The 17,642-nt window shown below is 53.6% G+C and overlaps 2 protein-coding genes across 4 annotated transcripts in view; both read left to right on the top strand.

Annotated features, from left to right (window-relative positions):
• Rad54l2 (RAD54 like 2) overlaps positions 1 to 10,512 on the top strand; it is a 46,394-nt gene extending 35,882 nt beyond the window's left edge. For both annotated transcript variants that reach the window (XM_048334501.1, XM_048334502.1), the window contains exons 12-22: positions 78 to 329; positions 502 to 620; positions 2,070 to 2,188; positions 2,827 to 2,926; positions 3,941 to 4,146; positions 4,510 to 4,682; positions 5,418 to 5,614; positions 5,959 to 6,158; positions 6,718 to 6,807; positions 7,777 to 7,869; positions 9,074 to 10,512. In XM_048334501.1, coding sequence (XP_048190458.1) covers positions 78 to 329; positions 502 to 620; positions 2,070 to 2,188; positions 2,827 to 2,926; positions 3,941 to 4,146; positions 4,510 to 4,682; positions 5,418 to 5,614; positions 5,959 to 6,158; positions 6,718 to 6,807; positions 7,777 to 7,869; positions 9,074 to 10,068 — 2,544 coding nt within the window. In that variant the 3' untranslated portion in view covers positions 10,069 to 10,512. The remainder of the gene's footprint in view (positions 1 to 77; positions 330 to 501; positions 621 to 2,069; positions 2,189 to 2,826; positions 2,927 to 3,940; positions 4,147 to 4,509; positions 4,683 to 5,417; positions 5,615 to 5,958; positions 6,159 to 6,717; positions 6,808 to 7,776; positions 7,870 to 9,073) is intronic.
• A 5,929-nt stretch (positions 10,513 to 16,441) lies between these two features.
• Positions 16,442 to 17,642, top strand: part of Tex264 (testis expressed 264, ER-phagy receptor) — a 43,438-nt gene continuing 42,237 nt past the window's right edge. Inside the window, exons 1-2 of one of the 2 annotated variants that reach the window (XM_048334504.1) lie at positions 16,442 to 16,556; positions 17,401 to 17,490. The gene's annotated coding sequence lies outside the window, so the exon portion shown is untranslated. The remainder of the gene's footprint in view (positions 16,557 to 17,400; positions 17,491 to 17,642) is intronic. The other variant, XM_048334505.1, reaches the window with a different exon arrangement.

The raw sequence follows: 17,642 nt of genomic DNA, 5'->3' as shown, positions 1-17,642 counted from the left end.
AGCAGTCTCCAGACTCTTTGGGACACCCTTGGAGTATTCTCTGTCCTCTACCTCTCCCCGCTTTGCTTGAACCTCAGATCTGGAACCACCCCGATGTGCTGTATGAAGCCCTTCAGAAGGAAAACCTGGCCAATGAGCAGGACCTCGATGTGGAGGAGCTTGGCTCAGCAGGAACCAGTGCCCGCTGCCCACCCCAGGGGATAAAATGCAAGGGGGAGGATAGCACCCTGGCTTCGTCGATGGGAGAGACAGCCAATAGCAAGTTCTTACAGGGCGTCGGCTTCAACCCTTTCCAGGAACGAGGCAACAACATCGTCACCTATGAATGGGTGAGTCAGGCAGATCCTTCAGCAGCCATACCTAGCCTGCCTGGGAGGGCGCCGGGGTGTACAGTGGATCACACCGCCAAGGTCTACAGGGAACTAGGAAGGTGACTGGTGGGCTGCTGCCTCCAAGAGGGAATTTCATGGTGTTCTAGACCATCTCATTTCTCTCTTACAGGCCAAAGACCTTCTGACCAACTACCAGACCGGAGTCTTGGAAAACTCGCCTAAGATGGTATTGCTTTTCCACCTGATTGAGGAAAGCGTGAAGCTTGGGGACAAGATCCTTGTGTTCAGGTAGGAAGCGACAATCCCAGTTGGGACTGTGCGTCTGTAGGAAGGATGAACACAGTGCCGACAGAGTAAAAGCACCTTGGCTCAAAACCAGCCCCTCTGTTCTCCTGAAACCAAGCGCTTAGTGTGAGGACCGTTGTACATTCTTCCCCCCCACTTCTTCCTTTCCTCCACCCTCTACCCCTCAGGTTTTTGGAGTTTTGATTTTTCTTTCTTCCTTTGTTCTCCACAGAGAACAATTAGAACTTTAGGCTAATAATGATTAGAGATCGCAGTCTAATCTGTAAACTGTGGCTACAGTTTTATGAATAGAAAGTATGTATGGTCTTGGGGCTGGGAATGTGGCTTAGCGGTAGAGTGCTTGCCTAGCATGCACGAAGCTAAGGGTTCGATTCCTCAGCACCACATACACAGAAAAGGCCGGAAGTGGCGCTGTGGCTCAAGTGGTAGAGTGCTAGCCTTGAGCAAAAGAAGCCAGGGACAGAGCTCAGACTCTTGAGTCCAAGCCCCAGGACTGGCAAAATTAAATAAACAAATAAATAAATGGACTTTACTGCTTGGCTTGACTTCATGATTCTCAGATCTCAGCCTCCTGAGTAGCTAGGATTATATACGTAAGCAAACTGGTGCCTGGCTCTAGTCTGTGTCTACCCCTCCCCAATCTTTTGTAGGTTTGTGGGAATGGGGTGATAGTGATGGTGGAACTCTGGTCCTCCTGCTCGCTGCCCTACTGAGCCACACCACTAGCCATCCCAGCCTTCTGTATATAAGGCCAAATAAATGATGAGATTTGTACCAGAGTCACATTCTCCACAAGCCTCCTGTTCCCCCCTGACTTGAAGGATTACTTTGAAGAGACTGGCTATCTGCACTTTTTTGTTGTTGTTGTTGTTGTTTTTTGTTTTGTTGTGTTGTGTTTTATTTTTCCAGTCCTGGGGCTTGAACTTGGGACCTCAGCACTGCCCCTAAGCTTCTTTTTGCTCAAGGTTGGCACTCTACCACTTGAGCCACCATGCCACTTCTGGCTTTTTCTGTGTATGGGGTGCTGAGGAATCGAACCCAGGGCTTCCTGCATGCTAGGCAAGCACTCAACCACTGAGCCACTTTCCCAGCCCTATCTGCACTTCTTGAAAGCAGCTGAGGGCTACCTGTGGTCCTCAGCCAGATCCAGTGTTTAGCCATTGGGTACTGGTTTGTAATGCTGAATCCTAGTTGAGCATCAAGCCTGGCCCTAGGTTTTTTTTCCAAGGGTGGAAGTAGGGGCTGGACAATCTTGGTAATAAGAATGTGGATATCTCTGCTCCCATCCAGACTTAGGAGTAATCTTTGGGAGGGGATTACGGCTTGTGGAGAGGAGGCTGTGGGAGTGAGTTCCTTCTCACTACTCGAGTGTTACACATTAGTACCTGCCTTCGGGTTTGGGAGCCATCCGAGTCACCTTTTCCCTTCCAGCCAGAGCCTTTCCACCTTGGCTCTGATCGAGGAGTTCCTGGGAAAGCGAGAGGTGCCCAGTCTGCCTGGTGCGGAGGGGCAAGGAGCGCAGAAGTGGGTTCGAAACGTCAGCTACTTCCGTGAGTGCTACTGCTTTTTGCTCCTGAAGCTTGGCGAGATCCACTCACGCGGCCCCTCCTTTGTCCTCCTCTTGTCTTACCTCACTCCCCAAGTGCAAAATAGCTGCGGCTTGCCAAGGAGCCAGATGTGTGCGAGTCACTTGTACTGAGGGCTGGGAGAGCGTAGAGAAGTAGAACGCAAAGGCCTTACCGTCATTCGAGAGAGAGGGCAGGGTAAATGCTTAGCAGAACCAATCGAGTGCCCAAAGTGAGCTCCAGTGGCTTGCCCGAGTGCCCGAGTGTTAGATGCTTCCTGCAATCCTTGCCGCGATGTCCCGGATGCTTGTCGGTGCACGGTTATGGACAGATTCACTGGCAAGGTTCTGGACAAGGTCATTCCAGGCAGAAGAAGCAAAGTAAGCATAGGTCTAGAGCATGCCTTTTCCCCAAGGGGGGATAGAATGTGTGTGTGTGTGTGTGTGTGTGTGTGTGTGTGTGTGTGTGCAAAACATTTTAAGAAATACCTAAGCTCTGGTTCCAGGGTCTATCCTAGCTAGGGAAGGATGTTTGGCAGCATCCCTTGCTGCTGCTTGCGCGATGTCAGTAATGCTTCCACTGCCCTCATTTGTCCACTACGTGTGATTTTCCTTCTTTCCTAGGGCTAGACGGTAGCACCCCTGCCTTTGAGAGAGAGAGGCTCATTAATCAGTTCAATGATCCCAGCAACCTCACCACCTGGCTGTTCCTTCTCTCTACAAGGTGAGTGGAGCCTGAGAAGGGGAGGTGGAAGGATTGCATCCAAGCGATTGACCACCTGGGGTTGGGGCCCCAAAGGCCTCCTCCAAGTCTGTCAGAAGAGATCTACTCAGGTTTATAACTTGATGTTCGAGGTCACAGAAGGGATCCCCCAAAGGGAAGTTGTATTAGAAAGAGAGTTGTCACTGTAAGATTTTTTTTAAAAATTCTTTCATTAACAATTGACATAACTAAGCTTTTCTCCAAGGAGTGTCCTGATACTTAAAACAATGTGGTGAGTGTGAAAATGCTTTAAAAACGGAAAAGCTGGCGAGTTGGTGCTGCACACTTGCAGTGCCAGCACCTGGGGAGTGGAGGCAGGAGGTTTATGAGTCTGAAGCCAGTCTGGGCTACACAAGTTGAGACCTTGCATCAAAAATAACAACGAAGCGAAAGGTGCAGTATAACTGTAAAAAGCTAATGGAATTATATGTCTCATACCCAGCATCTCAAAGGCCATGCTACCTTGCGCCATCAGAATATGATTGGCAAGGTATGAGCCTCCAATTCCCCTCTGCCACTAGAATAAAAAGATTGGAAATGGGCTGGGAAGGTGGCTCAGTGGTAGAGTGTTTGCCTACTATGCATGAAGCCCTGGGTTCGATTCCTCAGCACCACAGGGACAGTGCTCCGGCCCCGAGTTCAAGCCCCAGGACTGGACAAGAAACAAACAAACGTTGGAAACATCTACATATATAGAAGTTTCCTCCCACCAAGGGATATCATTCTGGGGCCAAAGTATAGGGACCTTCCTTTGGTGCAGAGGGGTGGAGAGCTATTGGCTCTGTCCTACTGGATTTCAGATCGTGCTTTTCAGTGCTTGGGGTTCTTAGGTGTTATAATCAGAAGAGAGCAGATTCCTTTCTACGGTGCTTAAGACAAAGAGAATGATATTGTGGTAAAGATCACAGGGAAAAGTTGTCCTGAAAACCATCTTTAAGACTGAGGACTTTGTAATTATTGGCTTACGTTTTAAAGGGCCGGATGCTTGGGCGTGAATCTGATTGGTGCCAACCGCGTGGTGGTGTTTGATGCTTCCTGGAACCCTTGCCACGATGCCCAGGCAGTGTGTCGGGTGTACCGTTATGGCCAGAAAAAGCCCTGTCACATCTACCGCCTGGTGGCTGATTACACCCTTGAGAAGAAGATCTATGACCGGCAGATTTCCAAGCAGGGCATGTCAGGTGATTCAAGTCATTGCTTAAAATTGAATGGAGCTGGGAATATGGCTTAGCGGTCGAGTGCTTGCCTAGCATGCATGAAGCCCTGGGTTCGATTCCTCAGCACCACATACACAGAATAAGCCAGAAATGGCACTGTGGCTCAAGTGGTAGAGTGTGAGCGTTGAGCAAAAGGAAGCAAAAAGAGTTAATTAGAGATTAGAGTCTCACAGACTTTCCTGCCCAGGCTGGTTTTGAACCACCATCCTCGGATCTCAGCTTCCTGCGTAGCTATAGTTATAGGCACGAGTCACCAGCACCCAGCTTGTATGTAAATTCTGAGCCTTCTTTGCCCTGTGCTCACTTTTCTGTCTTTTCCCCTTCCAGATCGGGTAGTAGATGATCTAAACCCAATGCTGAACTTCACCCGGAAGGAAGTGGAAAACCTACTGCACTTTGTTGAGAAGGAGCCGGCTCCCCAGACATCCCTGAATATAAAGGGCATCAAGGAGTCAGTCCTGCAACTTGCCTGCCTGAAATTCCCTCACCTCATCACCAAGGTACAGACCGGGGACACGTAGAGGCCCCAGTGAGGCAAACTCCGTCACGGAAGGTTTGTCTGGCCCCCTTGCTTCCAAAGATGAATTGGCATTCCATGCAGACAGCTTGGGCTTCACACGAGCCCCCTTCTCATCTGCACCCACCTGCCTCCACCTCTGAGCCTAGAAACGCTCAGCTCAGCCATGGGACATAATTGGGAGTATTGTGTTCCACAGTGGAAAAAGACGGCAGAGTTCTGGAAAATGTCGATTTTTAATCCCTGAACGCCCCCCCCCATCCTTTTTAGTGTATTAGGAGTCTTATGGATTGGGCTGGGAATGTGGCTTAGTGGTAGAGTGCTCGCCTAGCAAGCACGAAGCCCTGGGTTCGATTCCTCAGCACCACATGAACAGACAAAGCCGGAAGTAGGGCTGTGAGCTCAAGTGGTACAGTGCTAGCCTTGAGCATAAAGGAGCCAGGGACAGTGCCCAGGCCCTGAATTCAAGCCCCAGGAGTGGCAAAAAAAAATAAAAGTCTTGCAGACTTTCCTGCCTGGGCTGGTTTTGAACCACGATCCTTAGATCTCAGCCTCCTGAGTAGCTAGGATGACAGGCGCGAGCCATCAGTGCCCAGCTTGAAGTACATTCTCGAAGGACGCTGAGCAGTCCCTTCCCTCGTACTGGAGACAGACAGCCCCTTCCTAATTCCAAAGCAAGGCCCAACGTAACTCAGCGTAACATCCCTCGTGTCTCCAGGAGCCTTTTGAGCACGAGTCACTGCTCCTCAACCGAAAGGATCATAAGCTGACCAAGGCTGAGAAGAAGGCAGCAAAGAAAAGCTATGAGGAGGACAAACGCACGTCAGTGCCCTACACCCGGCCGTCGTACGCGCAGTATTACCCTGCCAGCGACCAGAGCCTGACCAGCATTCCCGCCTTCAGCCAGAGAAACTGGTAAGTGGCCAAAAGGAAGGCCTTGCGGGTGTTAGTTAGGCCCGACCCAAACACCTTCCAGCTAATCTCCCGCCCATCCCTGGGCTGCTGGGAACTGGTAAGCTATGCCCTAGGGTCAGGTGCCAAAGCAGTCCCGCAGTCCTGGTGTCTTAGGTGACTCTGCTTTTTGACTACACATAGTACGTACCCTCCATCTCCAGAAAGGTGTTACTCTATTGGCACCTGCCTGCTTGCCCTGTGAGAGCCTTTCTCTGCCACTCTGTCTCAGTTCCTGCCTGGGGTCTATCAGAAGGGGGCAGTCTCAGTGCCGCGGGACTCTGAGCGTGCTTGTCTTTCTCTCACAGGCAGCCCACACTGAAGGGCGACGAGAAGCCCGTGGCCAGCGTTCGTCCCGTCCAGTCCACGCCCATCCCCATGATGCCCCGGCACGTCCCCCTGGGGGGCGCCGCAAGCTCCGCCTCTAGCACACACCCCTCCGTGAACTTCCCCATCAACTACCTGCAGCGGGCAGGAGTCCTCGTGCAGAAGGTGGTCACCACAACAGGTCGGGAGCTCCGGGGTTCTGGGCTGGGGGCCCGGTTCACTCGAGAAGCGTTTCATTTCACCCCTTTTGTGTCCATCTTCCGACACTTGGCACTCTGGGTAAAGGTCGATTACAGAACAGTCCCTGGTCTCGAGGAAGTTGCATTCTGACAAAGCACTTGAAGAAGAATAACGTAGGACTAGGTTTCTGTGATAGGGCGGTGGGATCCTTTATAGAGATTGCAGAATGTTACCAAAGCACGGAACTGATCTCTGAAGCTCTTGGGGCTTCAAACGTAGTGAGCCCTGAGCCCCGCTCAGCTAGGTGTAAAGAAAGCTGTCATCCTCCCTACACACCAGCAAAGCCTGAATGTCAGGAAGAGGGTGGGGTTTCTCTAGAGACTTACTGTAGATGCTGAGAAGCTTCCTTCACCATCCTCCGTTCTGACTCTGCTCCACAGGGAGGCTTGCAGGACACACCACCGAGAACCCGGGACGGGTGTGAGGCATTGCCTCTTCTTTGCCCTCCTTCAGTCACACTCCGTGCGATCTAATTGTGAGCTCTTTTTCTCTCTCACTAGATATAGTTATTCCTGGGCTCAACAGCTCCACAGATGTTCAGGCGAGAATTAATGCTGGTGAGAGCATCCATATCATTCGGGGGACAAAAGGTAAGTGTCCAGTCATGAGCTCCCTTCAGCCGAGGCTGGGAAGCAGAATAAATATACCTATGGTTTAACTCGAGGGATGGAGGCGGTGGGGGGGGGGGGGCGGTAAATGTCACTGTTGTGGGAAGCATAAGTACAGGGCATTTCTTAGGAGCTTAGCAAAGCTGGGTTGAACTCAGAGGCCCCCAGTCATTGGCTTAAAAGAAGGAGACTGAGGAACCAGGGGACGTGGTTCAAGTAGGAGAATGCCTGTCTACCAAGTATAAGGCCCTGAGTTCAAATCCTAGTAGTGTCCTCCCCATAAAAGGGGGGACTTAGGGGCTGGGAAGGTGACTTCATGGTAGAGTGCTCGCCTAGCATGCAGGAAGCCCTAGGTTTGGTTCCTCAGCACCACATACACAGAAAAAGCCAGAAGTGATGCTGTGGCTCAAGTGGTAGAGCACTAGCCTTGAGCCAAAGAAGCTCAGGGACAGTGCTCAGGCCCTGAGTTCAAGACCCATGATTGGCAAAAAAAAAAAGGGGGGGGCGTGAGATAATGAATTAGTGTTCCTGTGTTTAATATTTGTCACTCTTGGGTGGGGAATCTGGGCATAAAGATGAATGTAGATAAAGAGAGCGGACTTGGAGGGAGAGCGGTATTACGTCACTTGTACGCACTTGCTTAGAGCACCGTGGGAGTCTCAGACTAGGAAATGCATCGTGTGAATGAATTAGTACACATGGGCCGCATGCTACCGTTTCTGAGTGTAGTAATTTTCAAAGTCCACACATCCGTTTCTGGCCTCCCTATCGAGAGAGGTGAAATTGCTAGAATAAAGAACATTGTCTAAACAAGGGCCCATTTCAGGAGCCTTGAGAGGAGGTTTGAGACCCAGTTTCATTGCTGATTCTCAGCCCACGGTGCCTGCGCCCAGCGTTTCTTGGTTCTGTTGCATGTCCGCATGTCTAACGGCCCGCCTCCTGTCTTGCCAGGGACATACATCCGAACCAGTGACGGGCGGATCTTTGCTGTCCGGGCAACCGGCAAACCAAAGGTCCCTGAAGACGGTCGGATGGCTGCCTCAGGTCTGGTGGCTTTTATTTTGCTCTCACCTACTCAAATAGTGATTTGGTTTGTAGTCCATTTTTTCCCTCGTGCAGATTATGTGCATAGTTCACAGTTCTAAAGATACCAAAGGGGTAAAGTGAGAAGTAAGGTTTCGCTCTTCCATACCCTTAGCCATTAGCCATTTCTCTTCCTTAAAGGTGCTGTTCTCATCTTTAAATTTTTTAGTGTTACTATAAAGATGACATACGGAAGTATTACATTTACATACGTTAGGTAAAGAGTACATTTCGGGGGGGGGGTGCGGTGATGGGGCTTGAACTCAGGGCCTAGACTTTGTCCCTGAGCATTTTGCTCAAGGCTAGCACTCTTACTGCTTTTGAGTCTCACAGATTTTCCTGCCCAAGCTGGCCTTGAACCATGATCCTCAGATCTCAGCCTCCTGAGTAGCTAGGATTCTATGAAGAAGCCACCAGTGCTCAGCTTTCTCATTTACTTACTTGTTGTTGCTTGTGAGACTTCATCTTGGGGCCTGGGTCACATTTGTTTTTAATCAGAGATACTTGATATATGTTATAGAAGTGTGTGGGGTCGTGATTGTATATGTAACATGTACGTTTGGGGGCTGGGAATGTGACTTAGTGGTAGAGTGCTTGCCTAGCATGTACAAAGCCCTGGGTTCTATTCATCTATAATAGTAGTTCGTTCTTCATCACTTCTAATATGGCCCACAATTGGGTACTTAGTATCTAGTCCATATTTAGATTTCCTAGATGTCCTGATTGTCTTTCATAGCTGTGAACATTGTTTTGTTTTCGACCCAGGATTGGCCACTTTTTCAGTTTACTTTTCTCTCCCAGACAAAAAAAATGTCTAGATCTAAGAATGAGCTCCTAATGTTTCTTTCTCGTGGGACTGACTTTGGTAGACTTTTAGACGTAGGGGAAGCTAAAGGGCAGAAAAGTGACTTGCCCTCTAGTGAATAGACTTGTGTTTACCATCAAAGGATTTCTTCCCTGTTGAGGAGGCTGAGATCTGAGGCTCGAGGTTTCAAATCCACCCGTGCAGGAAAGTGCATGAGACTCCGAGCTCCAATTAGCCAGCCAGAAACCTGGAACGGAAGTGTGGTTCCAGTGATGGAGCCCCGACCTTGATTGACAAAGCAACCCTTTTCCTGCTTTCCTCTGCTCTTCTGGTCTCAGTCCCTTGTATTTCTGTCCTCAGGTTCCCAGGGGCCTTCTCTCGCCTCCACGAGCAACGGCAGACACAGTGCCTCTTCACCCAAAGCCCCGGACCCGGAGGGGCTGGCCAGGCCCGTCTCTCCGGACAGCCCGGAGATCATCAGCGAGCTCCAGCAGTACGCCGACGTGGCCGCGGCCCGGGAATCCCGCCAGGGCTCCCCCGGCATCAGCGCCACCCTGCCCGGCCCCCCGGCCCCCCTGGTGGACAACAGTACCGTGTCTGGGGCAGCTCTGGGAACCGAGCCACGCCTTGGGGGCCATTGCCTCAACAGCTCCCTCCTGGTGACGGGCCAGCCCTGTGGCAGCAGGCACCCAGTGCTGGACCTGAGGGGCCACAAGCGCAAGATGGCCGCGCCCTCCGCCCCCCCGGAGTCCGCCCGCCGGCGGTCCAGGAAGGGCCACCTGCCAGCGCCCGTGCAACCGTACGAACACGGGTATCCTGTCTCTGGCGGGTTTGCCATGCCACCCGTCTCCTTAAACCACAACCTCACCCCTCCCTTCACCTCCCAGGCTGGGGAGAACTCCCTGTTTATGGGCAGTGCCCCATCCTACTACCAGCTGTCCAATTTGCTGGCAGATGCCCGCCTGGTGTTCCCAGTGACCTCTGACCCTCTGGTGCCGGCGGGCCCCGTCAGCTCCTCCTCCACGGCTACCTCAGTCACTGCCAGCAGCCCCTCCTTCCTGCTCAACCCCTCCGTGCCGGGGATCCTGCCCAGCTACTCACTCCCGTTCTCGCAGCCACTCCTCTCCGAGCCAAGGATGTTTGCGCCTTTCCCTTCCCCGGTCTTGCCCAGCAACCTCTCGCGGGGCGTGTCTGTCTACCCCGGCTATGTGTCCCCCCACGCAGGCTACCCCGCGGGGGGCCGCCTCCGGTCCCAGGTGCCTCCGTTTGACTCCCACGAGGTGGCCGAGGTGGGGTTCAGTTCCAATGAGGATGAAGATAAGGATGATGATGTGATAGAGGTCACCGGGAAATAGCTGGGGAGGAACCCTCCCCCCCCCCGCCACACACGCGCGCACACACACACACACACACACACACCCCTCTCTGTTGGGGCCCCCTGGCAGGTTGCCCACCGAGGTGGAAGGCAGCACTTGGAGCTTTCTGAGAAGATAGGGTACTCGTCTATCCAGGGGGAAAGGTCAACGATAAACCCCGTTAGCCATTGCGGCAGGGCTGTGTGGCTATTTCACAGGAGAGGCAAAAACAAGAAAGGCAACCCAGCAGCAATAGCAGGAAACCAGGGACGTGCAAACGGGGGGGCGGACAGAGGAGCGGGGAAGCCCGCGCCCCCCCCCCCCCCGCTCCTGCTGTCTGCCAGCCCGTCCAGCTGAGTGTAAAAGCTCACCTCCCATTTGGGGAACACTCCCCAGAGAGAACTGCCTTACGAGTGACTTAACCTTGGCTTAGGGAGGGGAGGAAGGGAGGGAGGGAGGGAGGGAGGGAAGGAGGGAAGGAGGGAGAACGAGAGCCAGAGGAGGGTGGGTCAGGGGCAGAGCTGGAGATCCCACGTGAAGGAGGGGACGGGGAAGGCATCAGACCAGGTTGTGTGTGTGTGTGTGTGTATGTACACCTGTGTAGCAGAGCAGGGATGAAGGGGGGAGGGCGGGAGGGAGCTAAGGAGGAAACTTTGAAAAACAAATGAAATTTATCTTTTTTAGGTTGGAAACTCAAGAGTGTGCTGGTTCATGGGAATGGTTAGTTAAACCATCAGGGTGCGCTCAGGAGAAGAGCCATGGGAGAAATAACAAGTTTCCTTGGGTAAAGAGAAGGCCCCTGGTTTTCAGAGCTCCGTTCTGTCTTAGACTATGTGGGGATTCGTGAGAGGAAAATGGGCATTAGCGATCTCTTGTCTCTTTCCCCAGAAGTCCTCTGGGAGCAGGTCTCTCTCTCTCTCTCTCTCTCTCTCTCTCTCTCTCTCTCTCTCTCTCTCTCTCTCTCTCTCTCTCTCTCTCTCTCTCTCTCTGGATAGAAGAAGAGCTGGGGGGGTCATGGAGTTGTGGCTGGAAAAGACACCACCAGCTGCCTGATGATCTTGGTGGCCTTCCCTCTTCCGTTCCCTCCCTGTTTGAGAGCTCCATGTTAATTTATTTCCTATGGACAATTATTTATTGTTTGGATTTTTCATGTGTCCTATTTGAGGGGGGTGGGGGTGGGAGAGGCTTGGGGGGGAGGGATAAGGTGAATAAGAGATAGAAAGGGAAATTTTCACATAGCCCAGGCTCCGTAGGTGGCTGGTGAGAAAAGTGCTGGGTGGATGATAAACTGACCAGGGGAAAAGACAGGTTTGACTCTGTCGAAATCGCTAAAGGACTAAACTGAAATTACTGTTGTAGGAAGATGAGGGAATCCTGAGACTAGGTGGTTCATCCCACAGAGATCAAAACTTGGGATCATGGAACGGGTTTATTGGGAAGGAAGTGACCTGCACAGTGGGAGCTGTGTCCTGTGTTCGGGTACCAGTTCTCTATTGCATGGTGAAGCTCTGGATAGGCACCTGCCGGGTTGAGCTAAGGGGCTCTTGGTCTCCTATGAGGAAATGTCCTACAATCCCCATGGGCCTCGTTTCCAGTTTCTCCATCTTCTTGGAAGGCGGCGCGTGGAGAAGCCCTTCCTCTCTGTAGGAGCCTTAAGACTGGCTGTGTCTTAAAAGAACAAGAACACACTATGTCCTTCATTCTAGTCATTCTCCCTTTCCTTGTATCCACTAAATAACCAGGGAGGAAGCTTCTCATCCTTAAGCATGAACACTGGCTGCCTTCTGTGATGGCCATGTCTTGTCTTCTTGACTCTCTTCTCCCCCCCAAGTGTTGCTAGGTGGTTGGTTCTTCATGAACAAATCTTGTGTGGCTAGAAAGCCTTGCCATCTCCTCCCCAGGCCTCCACCTCCTGCCTGACCCACCGTTCCTAGCCGAGGGGAGTGGTGGAACCCGTGACCATTCTGGCCAGCCCATTCCCATTGGTGGGGGGCGGGGGGCCTTAGAAGACTGGGGAATTGTTCCCAGAAAAGAGCTGAGGAGATGACTGGGAGGATGTGTGCTTGGTGTGTGTGTGTGTATGTGTGTGTGTGCGTGTGTGCATATGTTTGTGCACTGTTAACACCGAAAGTGGAACTTAACGGCGCTTTCTTTCTCTGTTTTTCATAAGAACTTTGTTGGACACTGAACTCTCCTACTCTTTAGAAGCCTTAGATGTACAATTTAGCTATGCAAATTATTTTCATAATTTTCAAATCGCAGCTCCAACAACCAGTGCTTTCTCTTGTGAGACGCAGGAGTGGACAGTGAAAATAGTGAGGTTAGCAGGGGTCCCTGAGCGGAGGCGGATGCAGTAGGAGCCAGCTAGTCTTGATCTCCAGTTACAGAATCTACTCTGGATTTTTTCTACTGGGATTCCAGAGACTGTGTGATGTGTGTATGTGGGTGTGCGTGGGTGTGCGTGAAGGGGAAGAGAGATGGAGGAAAAGGGGGTATTTCTGTGCTCACTCACAGAAAATCACTACAGCGGTCCTGAGAAGCCAGAGCTCGTAACAGTAGGGAACTGAGATCAGTTGCTGAAGGAGATGGGTGGCCAGACATTACATGGGTCTTGAGAGGCAGCAACTTAGGCGCTCTATCCAATGTCTCCGGGGCCTGAGTCTCTCCGCTCAGTAGAGACCATCATCCTACAAGGCTGACTTTGTTTTCTCTCATGCTCAGCGCCCCCATTGTGTAGGGGAGTTAGGGAAGCGATCATGGGAAATTTGAATGCAACCAGTTCTATGGTTTTGATTTTTTTTTTTAAGTGAACTTGAAAACACTTTCCGATTTTTTTTTTTTTGTCTGTGTGTGCTCCTAGGCAAAAGTGTATGTGCACCAAACATGAGCACGTGTATAAGGGAAGCAGGAAGTCTTGGAGCTTATGAACTATGTTATCGTTTCTTGGATCAGAAGTAACTTGGGAAGCTGAGAGGATCTTGCAGCCCAAGCTTAGTAGCTAAGAAGACCTTGTCTCCAAAGCACCCCTCCACCAAAGAACAAACAGTTGGTGGTGGCTTCTACCTAGCATCCTGGCCTGGATGGCCCTAGCCAGGCACTCTCCCCCCAATATTGTCTTCCAGGGTTAAAGTCTCTTGAGTCCTGAAATGCGTATCCTAGACAGTACTGATTCCAGATTGCCTTTTTGTAGTACTGCTTTCTTAATCTCTTCATGGCTAAAGACTGCTGGCAGGGACGGAAGTAGCAGTTTGAAAAAGGAAGTGAGCAGTGTATGGGGTCAGCTCTCCCCCCCCCCTTTTTTATTGCCTCTAAAGATCTCACCCCATTGAGTTGTGCTGCTTAAGTATCTGTCACCTCCTGGCTTACAGATAGCTGTCAGGTCCAAATTTGGGTGTCGATGATCCATTTGTGGTTTTAATGGGAAATGAAATTTCCCACTCCAGGAGCGTGAAGCAGAGCATTGGGGTTCCGTTTTTTTTTTTGTTTTGTTTTGTTTTTGCCGATCGGTTGAAACACAAGCAAATATCAACCCTATGGTTGGGACTGTGGCTAGCAGGTTGTCGGAGCAAGCCTCTCGGCGGGTCGGTAAGGTTAAGCCTAGCTTTCATTACTCTGAGACTAAGTCGTCTGCCCATCGGGCTTTTGGAGGCCTCACCTTCCTGGTTTCTGGGGTTCTGGTAGGGCTTCCCACTTTGCATTACGCAGATGACTTGAGCCATGTTTTCTCTGTGAGCTCCCAAACTCCTGAGAGATGTTGAACTAACACCCCCCCACCCCCGCAAAAAGAGCTGCAGGAGACTTTGTGGCCCTTGGCTGGCCTTGCAAGGAAACAAGCACCTCACAGCCTCTGTGAGAATGCTGCACTATGTCCATTGCTTGCACCCAGACTCGGCTCCCCTCCTGCATAACTGGGTGGCACCGCCCCCCCCCCCCCCCCCGTCTCGTGTGCCACACCCCAGTGTGTTCTCTGCGCCACCAGCTTGGCCCTAGGCTTTTCATGAATACCTGAGTCTTACAACGATGAACTTCCCTAGCAGGCGAGCGTCTACCTTCTTTGCTTTTCAGGGACCCGAGCCTGCGCCTTTTCTCTCCCCCCCCCCCCCAGGTCTGTCTGATGGTCATCTCATGTGGTGGGGGAGAGATTGCCCGGCCAGCCAGCTGCAGAGTCTGCCACACAGACGGCTGGGAAGGCGGGGGGGGGGGGGGACGACGACTCTCTACTACCACCACTGGGATGATTATCAGACAAGAGAGGACCTCATTACTGTGACCCGTCCCAGGAACAACCCCCCTCCCCCCCCCCAAGAGAGCTCCAGCTCAGCCCAGCTGTGACTGCGTGCGTGTGTGCGTGTGCGTGTGTGTGTGTGTGACCGTGCACATGTATGCTCGTGTGCACCTTGGTGTAAAGTGACTGTTAACTGGTTAATGTTAACTCAGGGTGGGCTGGGGGGGGGGGGGGGCGGCTCACTAGAAGAGTTCCCTCGAGTCTGCCCAAGACAGGTTTTTTTGTGTTGTTTTGTTTTTTTCTTTGTATCCTCCTCAGAGAGAGCAGAGGGTCCAGAGGGAGGGGGTTGCAGTGGATAACCACTAAGGCCGCTACGCGCTGCCACAGGGGGAGGGGAGGGGCGGGTGGCCCCAGGCCTGGGCATCTGGCTTCGGTTGTCCGTCTTTTCCTCAGGATGCCCCTGAGGCCCCGGGACCTGCGTCTTAGTTTAGAGGAACATGTGTGACTGGCTGACCACAGGCTTCCCTCCCCTCGGCCAGGCAGGCACTTCTGTCCCACAGATTGGGCGACTGGCTGTTTCTATGACGTATTTATTTTTACTTGTGTTTCATGTCACTTTTTTTAAGGAAAAAAAAAAGCAAACAGAACAATTGTAAGTCAGTATAACTGCCTATCAGGTTTTTTTTTCTTTATTTCTCTTTTTGTAAAATAAAACTTAAACAAGAAGGAAGTGTTATTTTTTTACTTAAGCTATTGTCTGGACCGCTGTTGAGCTGAGCGCTGGTGAGAACGTAATGCAGAGAGTGGTAGGCATTTGGGGGTGAGTCACCTTTGAAGACTCAGCTACACTGCATTTCTAGGCTCTCGAGAGCTAGCTCCCCAAGTTGTGTTATTCCCCCCCCCCCTTTTTTTTAACAAGTCATGGAGCTTGGCCTCCATGGTCTGTGCGCCATTCCTGGCTGTCTTGCTCAAGGCTAGCACTCTACTACTCTGCTTCCAGTTTTCTGGTGCTTCATTGGAGGTGAGAGTCAACGAACTTGCCTCCCCAGGCTGGAACTGCAATCCTCCTATCTCAGCCTCCTGAATAGCTAGGAACCAGGGAGAGAGATTCCCTGGAAATTTACCAAGGGGGAATTAAAGAGCCCTCAGAAGTCATTGCATTTAGGAAGGCAAGAAGAGACCCACGCCGAGTCTGAGCTCACCACAGGGATATGGGGGTGTGAGAGATGAAGACGGGAAGCGAGGGGCAAATAGATTGGAGGGCAAAGGCGAGCAAACCCAAGCCAGACCCGTTGCAAAGCGCTCGAACAAAGTGTGCCTCGCAAAGGAGGCTACTGCCCCCGCATGGCCGGATCAGGCCTTGCCGGAACCCTGCCTAGGGTAGATGAGAATCTGCCCCTGTAGGAAGCTAGCTGCGGGGGTTGGCGGCCTTCATTCAGCCCAGCCACTTCCGCCACGATAGGGAGCCCCCAAACCATCCCCTGCACCCTGAAAACGGGGCTCTTAGCAGAGCGCCCAACCCGGCTGGAGGAAGTGAGCAGCAAGGGGAGGACCATGAGGACCGAGGAGCGGCAGACGACGATTTCCTGGGAGAAGCAGAAGTGACTGCAAACCCTACAGGAAGAGGCTGTCTGTGACCCAGTGTGCGCACACACACACACACCCTCTCCCTGTGGCACAGGGAATGTGTGCAGGGGTACAACCCATCTGCCTGCAGCACCCACATCCCTGTAGTTGTTCACCTTCAAAGGGGCCCCAGGGCATTGGAATAGACTTGTCTCCCACCCCGGCGAGAGGAAGGGGCTGGAATGGGGCGGCTGACGCCATAGGCACACCGCCCTAACCCGCGCAGATCGCGCCTTTCCTCCCCCCCCGCCCCCGGGGATGTGCGGCTGGGTCACCTTCAGGCCAGGTAAGTCCGTGAGAGGCCCGGGTGGAGGGGGCGGTGGGGAGAGAGCAAGCTCCGCCCCCCTGTCAGGTCGCGGGGCGGGGATTGGCTAGCGCGCGTTGCCGTGGAGACGCGGCGGCGTGGGCGTGGCCAGCCTCCGCCCTCAGGGTCTCGCCGCCGTCGGCCGCGCACCACCACCACCACCACCCCCCCCTCCGCCTCCCCTTCCGCGCACGCGCGTTCCCGTGTACACGCGCGCGCGCGCGCCCACGGCCACGTCCCGCCGCGAGAGGGGGCGGAGCCAGCGTGAGCGTCGGGCGCGCGCCGGCTCGGCCACCGCGGGTCGGCGTCCGCGGGGGCCCCGGCTGCTCGGAGGTGAGGGCCGGCCGGGCGGAGGCGCGGCGGCGGCGGCGGCGGCGGGCTCGGTCGGCGGAGGGGCGGGGAGCGGATGGAGTGGGGGGGGGAGGGGGGTTCCTCGCGGTCTGCCCCCCCCACCACCACCACCTCCTCTCCGCCGTGCCCGCCTGAGGGCCTCGAATGTTCCGGGTCGCGGGCGCCTTGAGGGAGTGGGAAGAGGGGGAAACTGAGGCAGCTCTGCCCCGCTCCCCTCCTCGAGGCCCCCCCCCCACCGGCGGGCTGCAAACTTTGGGCGTCCCCCCCCTCCTAAGTTGTGGTGGTTGTGGGGGGGGGAGTCCAGAGAGGCCGCGCCCTCCTCCCGGGCATCCTCACGGGCCTCAGTTTCCCCGCGTGTCCCCCCCCCCACACATACACACAACACCCCTCACACCCCGGGAAGCCTCGTTTCTCCCCTTGCTCCCCGGCTAACACCGCCCAAGTTTCCCCCCCCCACCCCGCCCCGCGCGGGGCCCTTTAAGAGCCGGGCCTTCCTTTGAGGCCAGGCGCGCACGTGAGCCGGGCCCGCCCGCCCCACCCACCCACCCACCACTCCTCCCTCTCCCCCCTCCTCCCTCCCCCCCCTCCCCGGCGTGGAGCCTGGGCCCGCCTGGGATCAGAGGGGAAACTGAGGCCCGAGAGGAGGGCCGAGTGGCTCTTCAGGAAGAGCGGCTCTGAGCAGGGCCCTGGTCCTGTGGGGTTGGCTTGGGGATCTGAAGATAGGTGGGGGTGGGGGCGAGTGGGGTTACTTGTAGAGTACCCCGTCGTGGGGCTTTCCGGGTAGGTGGGGGGGGGGGTCTAGCTCACGTGACTGTTCCATCCACAGCACTCAAAAGATCCGATCCGGCCCCAACCGCCCCTGCTGTGTGTTGTTGCCTTGTGCCATGAGTTGCTAAACCTGAGCCTGGTTTTTTAGGTGAGCACCCCCCTTCCCTCCCCCCCCCACACGCCCCTTTCTTTTCATCTTTGAGTTAGGAGGGAAATTTGTATTATCTTGCGCTCCCTCCTTCCCTCCCTCCCTCCCTCTCCCCAACTTTTCTGGAACTAACTTCCCTTGCCACCACAGGA

The sequence above is a fragment of the Perognathus longimembris genome, chromosome 26 (assembly GCF_023159225.1).
Source record: "Perognathus longimembris pacificus isolate PPM17 chromosome 26, ASM2315922v1, whole genome shotgun sequence".
Lineage (NCBI taxonomy): Eukaryota > Metazoa > Chordata > Mammalia > Rodentia > Heteromyidae > Perognathus > Perognathus longimembris.
The sequence above is the reverse complement of the archived record's forward strand: the minus strand, read 5'-3'. Positions and strand labels throughout refer to the sequence as shown.